The 9,468-nt window shown below is 42.9% G+C and overlaps 1 protein-coding gene across 1 annotated transcript; it reads right to left on the minus strand.

The window, feature by feature from the left end:
* Positions 1 to 1,249: 1,249 nt before the first annotated feature.
* On the minus strand, positions 1,250 to 7,806 carry LOC147087169 (putative G protein-coupled receptor 139). The gene is made up of 2 exons (XM_085978076.1): positions 7,706 to 7,806; positions 1,250 to 2,307 (listed from the first exon to the last, which is right to left on the minus strand). Exons 1-2 carry the CDS (start codon positions 7,804 to 7,806, stop codon positions 1,374 to 1,376), a joined length of 1,035 nt encoding a protein of 344 aa, XP_085834202.1. The 3' UTR covers positions 1,250 to 1,373.
* Between the last annotated feature and the right edge of the window lie 1,662 nt (positions 7,807 to 9,468).

Consider the following 9,468-nt stretch of genomic DNA (forward strand, 5'->3'; position numbering starts at 1 on the left):
AAAAACAGAATATATTTAACTGGTGACAAAATATTAAATGCTGAATTTCAGAGAGAATTATGTGTTATCGTACAGGAATATTAGTTGGTGGGTGAGTAGTTACAGCAGAACCCATGGGGGTTGAGGTTAATTTTTCCTTGTCTTTGCTTGTAGGCTAGTTCCCATGTTAGAATAAAGTTGCTCGAGTGAAACAGATCCAAAACCATACATGTTCCAACTGTGGTTTCATACCGCTTTCATTGATTGGGTGAAATCATATATTGGTAAGGGAATATCTGTCACAAGAGCCTTCAACTGCGTCTTAGAGTGTTCAGATCTTAGGACAATAAGAATTGCTGCTGAATGAAATGTCTAAGATATTGTGGAACGCCGTATCACAGTAAATTTCAGATATTGTTTGATGCAGTGAGAGGAAAGTGGCTCCAATTGTCAATCATGCTATTTACACGGCACTCTTACGGACCATACTTGTGTCCAGTTTATTTGGCTGGCCTGGTAAGGTCTGTAAAATTATTCCTGCTTGAACAACTTGCTGGAAATAGCAATCACTAGCAAGGTCACCCTCTGTGGAGCTGGGTCATGACATTCTTGGACCTCCTTACATTGGAGAGAAAATGGAAAATGGGCGATACGTTTCCAGATTGCCGCGAGCAACCCATGAATTTAATATTATTTAAATTTATGTTTCGATGCCCGCAGTAGCCCTAACTACAGAAATGAATTGGTTATCTTGGCTCTTTCAGCTGTCGCAGCATCAGCGATGTCACCCACAGACGAGTACTGCTGAGGGGGTGCGAATACGTCCGGTCTCAATATTTAATGAAGGTTTTCTGAGGAGAAGCAGGCTGGTTACTGGGGGAGTGACGCTGAGTGGTGGTGAAGGATTTTCAGGTCCATTTAGGCAGTACATCAGCCGTTGAGGTAAATTTAGCTGAGAAGAGACAATCTGGGTATTTCCCGTTGATTGAAAGTTACATTTATATTGAGTTAGTTACAGATGATTCAGGTGATGATGTGCGACGGTTCCCTTCTGATGGGAACAGTTGCTCCAATGATACACGATGCTGCATCATCCTTCCAACTGGCCCTAAATCCATCCAATCAATCATCCTGTGTAACATTAATAATCACCTGGGCATGTTCAGTCAGCATTTATTTTAATTTTCACAGTTAATAACAGGAAAATATTTAATATTATAATCATACATGTGACGTTACATAACACAGTTTGTTAAGGAGAATATATTACAGTAACCTTCGATTTGCAACTTTGCTTAAAATGTTGCACCAATATCAATTGATCCATTAAACAGGTTTTGATCTTTATTGCAATGGCCGATAAACATTGTATGGATAGACATCAGCTATTTCTATTATTTAAATAATTTTGCAATTAAATGCAGTGGATAGTTTACCCCATTCTTTAGCTCCTCTCTGAATTTACCCTGGGTCAGCACATAAATAAATGTGTTTGTGCAGCAATTGAGAACCTGAAGCATGAATCCCACAGATTCAATGTCATTTCCATCATCATTCTGAATGATGGTTGTACGGATAGATAGAGAATAAACAACAATGGTCGTCCATAGCAAAATAAAACTGCCCGATATACTGAACAGCAAAACGATGGATTTCCTTCGGTTCTCCATCTCTGGATCCTTGTGATTCTCTCCATTGCTGAGGCCCCGGAGTCCCCTACGGAATCGACTGGACATTAAAATGTGTCTAGCGGTGAGAACATTGAGCAACAAAATCAGAACGAATGGGACACAAGGGATTAAAGTAAGATTAAAGACATCAAACGCTGCCCACGCGGGTGAAGTAAAAAAGGTCAGTTTCCAGACACAACCCCGGGGGACGTTCTCCATTATATATTCAGGGTCAAATACAAAGTACCAGGGAATGTTTATTAAACAACCCAGCGCAATCACCACCCCGATAACAACAGCCGCAGTTTTCTCGGTGCAATATTTTGTTTTCAGCTTCGGACAACAAATGGCCACAAATCGATCGAAGGTGAAAACCACTGTGAACCAGACAGATGTCGCCGTGGCTGCACAAAGCAAGACTATATTGAGACAGCACACGGGGGTAATTGTCAAGAATGAAACTGGGAAATAAATTTCAACAATGCAGCTTAATATTACATCCGTACAAACTACCAGGAGATCGGCCGTTGCCATGGCGACCAGGTAGCGAGTGATACATTTGGAGAGACCGCACTTTCCTCGGGACAGGATCACAATCGCCGCCAAGTTAACTGCAAGAGATACACAGATCAGTGAGATTTGTTTCCACTCAGACACACTTTATATCCATCGGTATTACAGTTATTTTGAGTGAAGTTTCAGGTTGCTATTGCACTGATGAATGGGATATCATGTGTGCTCTGTTGCTTCCAATCTGCTCCATCGCTGAACTCGCATCTTTCTCCAATTTCTCTCCTAGCTCCCCTCATGCCCTCTACGAGCTCAACTTGTCTATGGGACCCACCTGCTGCTCACTTGCTCCTATTCCCACCAAACTGCTGACCACCCAACTTCACTTCCTGGCCCGCATGTTAGCTGATATTGTTAATGGTTCTCTCTCCTCACATACTCTCCCCTCCCCTTCAAACATGCTGTCATGAACAACTGCTCAAAAACTATCCTTGAAGCCTGTGTCCTTGCCAAGTACCGCCCTATCTCCAACATCCCTTTCATTACCATGTCCTTGTTCGTGCTGTCTCCTCCCAAGTCCGTGCCCATCTTTCACAGAATTCCATTTTGGACCCCGTCATATCAGCTATCGCCCCCTGCCCGACTTCTAAATCGCCCTTACCAAAGTCAGAATTTGTATTCTATGTAACTGTGTCTGTGGTAAGCTATTCCCTCTCTTCCTTTCCGACCTGTCTCATGCCTTTGTCTGGACAAACCACCTCCAACGCCTCTCCAGCGTCATCCAGCTGGGTGGGACTGCAAACGCCTGGCTCTATTCTTATCTATATAACCGTAGCCTGCAACGGCTTCTGTGCTCGCTCCAACACTGTTACCTCTCGCCCCATCTTATCATCATCTACATGCTACTCATCAGCGATATCATCTGTAAACACAACGTCTTGGTCAAAGGCACGCCGGGGACACCCAGCTCCATCTCACCACCACCTCTCCCAACACGGCACTTGTCCCCATTTTGTCACACCGCTTGTCAGATTGGATGAGGAATAATTTCCTGCAACATATTATCGGGAAGACCGAAGTCATTGTATTCGTCCCTGCTTTAAACTCCATTCCCAGCCAACGACTACATCCCTCCCTGGCAAATTTATGAGGCTGGACCAGACCGTGCACAACCTTGGCATTGTAATTGACCCCGAGTTGAGCTTCCGACCACATATCTTCTCCATCACAAAGACTGCCTACTTCCACCTCCGTAACATCACCCGACTCAGCCACTGCCTCAGCGCAACTGCTACTGAACCACTCATACATGCTGCGGTGGCCTCTAGGATTGATTACTCCAAATCTCTCCTGGCAACCCTATCATCTTCCAACCTCCTTAAGCTTGAGCTCATCCAAAACTCTGCTGCCTGTATCCCAACTCGCAGCAAGGCCCGTTCACCCAGCACCCCCTGAGCTCGCTGAACTACAATTGCTCCCGGTTCATCAGAGTCTAAATTTTAATATTCTCATTCTTGCTTTCAAATCTCACCCTGGCCTCGCCCCTCCCTATCTCTGTAACTTCTTCCATCCCTACAATCATCTGAGGTTTCTGCCCCCCTCCAATTCTGGCCTCTTGGGAATCCTGGATTTCAATCGATCCACCATTGGCGACCGTGCCTTCCACTACAAAAGCAATATTGACTGGGCGGGGTGAAGGTGTAATAGGGACTGGGCAGGCTGAAGGTGCAATGGAAGTTGGCTGGGCGAATTTGCAAATTAAACTGGGCGGGATGAAGGTGCCATAGGGACTGGGCAGTGTAAATATTCAGTGGAAGTGGCCATGGTGAATATCCAATGGATGATGTGCAGTGGAGCTGCAATGGAGAACAGTCTAGATGAAGGTGCAATGTAAACTGGGCGATGTGAAGTTGCAAGAGAGTCTGGGCAGGGTGAATGTTCAATGGACGTGGGCGGGTTGGAGGTGCAATGAGGAAGGGGCTAGGTGAACGTGCAGTGGGGCACGGACTAGGCAAAGGTGCAATGGGGATCGGGCTGGGTGAAGGTGCAATAGGGACTCGACAGTCTGATTTTTCTCTGGAAGTGGACAGGGTGAAGGTGCAATGCGGTACAGGCTGGGTGAACGTGCAATCGAGAACGGACTGCGTGAAGGTGCAATGGTGACTGGGCGAGCTGAAGGTGCAATGGGGATCGGGCGTGGTGAAGGTGCAGTAGGGACTGGGCAGGCTGAACGTTCAATGGAAGTCGGCGGGGTGAATGTGCAATGGGGAACAGGCTGGGTGAAGATGCAATGGGGAACTGGCTAGGTGAAGGTGCAACGTTGACTGAGCAGAGTGAAGGTGAAATTGGGACTGTGGGGTGAAGGTCAAGTGCCAATACAAAGTGAGCCCGGCTGATTAAAGAGAAAATAATAACTAAAGGTATACATTGAGTACATTACAGAGACAATAAAGGAGAGGAAGGCAAATGCCAACACGATGTTAGGAAATAAGCCAATATACAATTAGGAAATCAATGTCGAATTACAAAATTAAATTATCAATCAATATAAAAATAAATATTTCAGAATTCTATAAGCATAGGAATAGGAAAATAGGGATATGGCCACTTAGGAATGGACAGGATAAACTCTAAAATAAAAGCAGTGAAATGAAATAAATTGAACAGTTCTTTTACCTCAGTTTTTACCAGGGCCACAAACATGGTGGGCGTGAAATTATCCGAGGAATTCAAAATGCATACCAAGGCTTCTAAGATAGACAGGAGCGAGGTCTTTGATTAGAAGTGCATGTAACACGGGCAATACAGTAATCATGGTTGACTTTAATGTACATATAGATTGGACAAATCAAAAACAACTAATGGTGTGAAGGACGAATTCTTGGAATGCATGCAAGATGGTTTCCTCGATCGATATTTGGAGGAACCAACCAGGGAACAGACTCTGCTGGATCTGGTACTGTTAATGAGAAAGGGCTAATCAATAATCTTGTGTTAAAGTGTCCTTTACTGACAAATGACCATAATATGATTGAATTGTAATACGTTTGAGAGTGATGTCGTCCAATCTGAAACTAAATTCTTCAGTCTCAACAAAGGAAACTACAAGGGAATGTGGGACAAGTTGAGCATGGTAGATTGGGAGGCTATACGAAAAGGTACGAAGGTGGAAATACAATCGCTAACATTCAAGGTAATAATGCATATTTTGAAAAAAAACATATATTTCTCTATGGCATAAATACCCAAAAGGAGGAGTGATCCAACCATGGCAAACAAAATAAAATGAACTAGTATTGAGTCAAAGGTGGAAGCTTAAAAAGTTGCCAGAAAAAGGGGTCAGCCTGAGAATTGGGATTTTTTAGAAATCTGCAATGGGTGACCAAAATTTGATAAAGGAAATGAAACTGTAATATGAGCAAAAACTAGCGAAAAATGTAAAACCGGATTGTAAATGCTTCTCTAGGTATGTAAAAAGGCAAAGTCTGGCGAAAGTAAATGTAGGTCTTTTACAGTCAGAGACGGGAGAATTTATAATGGGGAATGAGGAATTGGGAGGGAAATTAAATAAATACTTTGTTTCTGTCTTCACGAAGTAAAACACAACAAATCTCCCATAAATACGAGAAAACGAAAGCTGTGGCGAGAATAAGGATCTTTAAGAAATTATTTTTAGTAAAAAAAAAAAATAGTAGCAAAATTAATGGGACTAAAATTCGATAAACCTCAAGGAATGGATGACCTGCATCCCAGGGTTTTGCAAGAGGTGGCCATTGGGATAGTGGACGCATTGCTTTTCATCTTCCAAAATTTTATAGATTCAGGAACGGTTCCTGCAGATTTGAGGATAGCAAATGTATCCCCTCTATTTAAGAAAGTGCGGAGAGTGAATACGGGGAACTACAGACCTGTTAGCCTCACATCAGTCGTTGGGAAAATGCTGGAATATATTGTAAAGGATGCAATAACTGGGCACTTAGAAACGAATAGTAAGATTGGGCAGATTCAACATGGATTTATGAAAGGGAAATACTGTTTAACAAACTTATTGGAGTTCTTTTAGGATGGAATTAATGCAGCAGGCAAAGGAGAACTGGTTGATGTGTTGTATTTGGATTTTCAGAAGGCTTCGATAAGGTCACACACAAGAGGTTGGTGACCAAAATTTGGACACATGGAATTGGGGGAAATATACTAGCCTTGATTAAGAATTGGTTAACAGACAGAAAACAAAGAGTAGGGAAAAACGTGTATTTTTCAGGATGGCAGGCTGTGCCTAGAGTGGTACCGCAAGGACATTGCTTAGGTCCCAGCTATTCACGTTCTCTGTCAATGTTTTAGATGAGGGGACTAAATGTCACATTTCCAGATTTTACTGATGTCACAAAGCTAGGTGGCAGTGTCTGTTGCGAAGAGGATGTGAAGAGGCTTCAAGGGGCTCTCGACAGGTTCAATGAGAGGGCGAGAACAGGGCAGATGGATTATAATGTGGATAATTTTGAAGGTAGAAAAATCAAACAGGCAGAATATTTCCTAAGTGGTGAAAGATTGGGGAATGTAGATGCTCAAAGGGACTTGGGTATCCTTGTACATGTGTCACTAAAATGAATGTGCAGTTGCAGCAAGCTATTAGGAAGGCAAATGGTATGCTGGCCTTCATTATAAAACGATTTGCGTACAGGAGTAAAGATGTCTTACTCCAATTATATAGGGCATTAGTGAGACCGCACGTGGAGTATTGTGTACAATTTTGTTCTGCTTACCTAAGGAAGGATATAATTGCCATAGAGGGAGTGCAAGGAAGGGTAACGAGATTGATTCCTGGGATGGCAGGATGGTCGCATGAGAAGATATTGAGTAAACTAGGCCTGTATTTGCTTGAATTTAGAAAAATGAGAGGGCATCTCATTGAAGCATACAAAATGATTTCAGGGCTTGATAGGGTGGATGCTGGGAGAATGTATCCCTTGGCTGGGGAGTCTAGGACCTGGGGCACAGCCTCAGGGTAAAGGGAAGGCCATTCAGGACTGAGACGAGAGGACATTTCTTCACACAGAGGTTGGAGAATCTTTGGAATTGTCTGCCCTAGAGGGAAGTGGAGGCTCAGTCACTGGGCGTATTCAAAACAGGAGTCGATAGATTTCAGACTAGTAAGGCCATCAAGGGATATGGCGATAAGGCCGATGCATGGAATTGAGGAAGAAGATCAGCCATGAACTCATTGAATGTTGGAGCAGGCTCGAGGGGCCTAATGGCCGAGTCCTGCTCCTTTTTCTTATGTTCTTATGATAAACTAAACATATGTATAGAGGATAAATCCCGTGTCTGGAAGGATTATTTCCACTCACAGTCAAAGCTAAGGAAGAGACAGCAGAGGCACTGTATATAAATATATGTAAACATTCTTAGAACTTTCATCCAGTGCGCTTAACAAGGGTGAGAGGAAAGGTATAGTAATCTTCGCTCAAACATAAAAAAGAAATTTCTCTTGAAACCGAAACATAATAAAGTCTAGTCAGCACGGATTTCAAACGGGAAGCTCCTACTTGACCAACCGTACTGCGTTATTTGAAAAACTAGCAGAGTAGATAATGGTAAGGTAGTGAATATAATATAAATAGACATTTATAAGAGCTTCCACCGCCATAGTAGACTCGTGACTAAGGTACGAGCCTGTAGACTCAGTGGAAAAGTGGCCGAATGGATAGAAAAACTGGCTGCTCAATAGAAAACAGAGAGTAGATGTTAAAGGTAGTTGCTCAGACTGGGGAAATGTGGGAAGTGGTGTTCCACAGGGGTCACTATTGGTTACAATTTACAGTAGTGGGTTGGACTTGGGAATCAGAAATATAATATCAACATTTGTGGATGACACCAAATTATGGGGTATAGTTAACACTGCGGATGTTTGCGACAAAATTCAGGAAGTTATTAACAAAATGGAATCATGGAGAGAAAATGATAACTGATTTTCAGTAAATATAATGTGAGGTTGTGTATTTTGGTAGGTGGAATAAGTAGGGCACATGAGACTTGGAAAATAAGAGTCCAAATGGTGGGAGAAGATAAGGAATTTAGGGCTACAAATTCACAAAGAGATGAAAGAAGCCATTAAGCGTACAGTCAAAGCAACGGAGTTCATTTCTAGAGGAATGGAAAGCAATAACAGAGGAGATGTGTTAAACTTATATTGAACCTTGGAGAGACCACACTTAGAGTGCTGTGAACAGTTATGATCTGCTTAGCCCAATAAGAGGATAGAAGCACTGGAGAAAGTGCAAAAAATATTAGAAAGTGGAACTCGTTAAAATCCATTAAGGCTATGACTGATCTGATCTTGGCCTCGAATCCAATTCCCTGCCCGCTCCACATAACCCTTGATTCCCCTATAATTCAAAATTCTGTCTATCTCCACCTTGAATATATTCAATGACCCAACATCCACAGCTGTCTGACGGAGAGAATTCCAAAGGTTCACGACCCGCTGAGAGAAGAAATGCCTCCTCATCTCCAATTTGAAACTATGCCACCCTTGTTCTAGATTCCCCCACGCGAGGAAACATTATCTGTGCATCTACCCTGTCAAGCCCACTTAGAATATTGGCCCAGAAATTCGGTTCGGTGGCTTCCCGCGGGTGCAAGCCTCTGACGTGCACTTACCTAGCATGCCAGCCGTTGTGATGTGGGCCTGCGTGGTATTCCGATCCTGTGCCTCCTCCAACTGCCGGCGCGCAGTGCTTGTGTATCCCAGGGGCGCAGTTAGTTCGAGTCAACCCCCTGGGATCACGTGGGCCATGGAGAGCCAATGGTAGCAGGGTATGCTTCATTCATAAGTTTGACAGGAAGAGCTGTCAATCCTATAAATACTATAAGCCCCAAAACGTAACTAAAATTTCAAATAAATTAAAAAAAAACATTGCATTTTTAAAATAACTATAAATTACATGAAACAACTATTTTAAACAATAATTTAAATTTTTGAAAAAATTAATTACATTTTCTAACGGGGCTAAAAATAAGCTTACCTTTCTTTGAAGTATTTAAAAATAATAAACCTGTGGAAAAAATGTTATAACATTGATTAATGCACCACTTACCTTTTTAAAAGCAGGCCTGAGGACTGCACTTTACGTGTCTAATTTCTGGAGACTTACCTTCCCGGAGAAACCTGGAAAAAATAGTAAGTTAAATGTGCACGCGTTGCCTCTCCCACGCACGCGTTCCACCTCTTAACCCCATCTTTCAGGGGAATGGAAGTTCTGCTTTCCCGCGCATGTGCAGTGCACACACGAAAACGGCACTTCGATTG

Source organism: Somniosus microcephalus, unplaced genomic scaffold (assembly GCF_052327205.1).
Source record: "Somniosus microcephalus isolate GS21.2 unplaced genomic scaffold, FLI_Smic_1.0 unresolved_chr6, whole genome shotgun sequence".
Lineage (NCBI taxonomy): Eukaryota > Metazoa > Chordata > Chondrichthyes > Squaliformes > Somniosidae > Somniosus > Somniosus microcephalus.

Coding starts and splice junctions, on each gene's coding strand:
- LOC147087169 (XM_085978076.1), bottom strand. CDS start 7,806: ATGGCGGTGGAAGCTCTTATAAATGTCTATTTATATTATATTCACTAC. Junction 2,308..7,705: donor AACGCAGTACGGTTGGTCAA/GTAGGAGCTTCC, acceptor ATGGATATAAAG/TGTGTCTGAGTGGAAACAAA.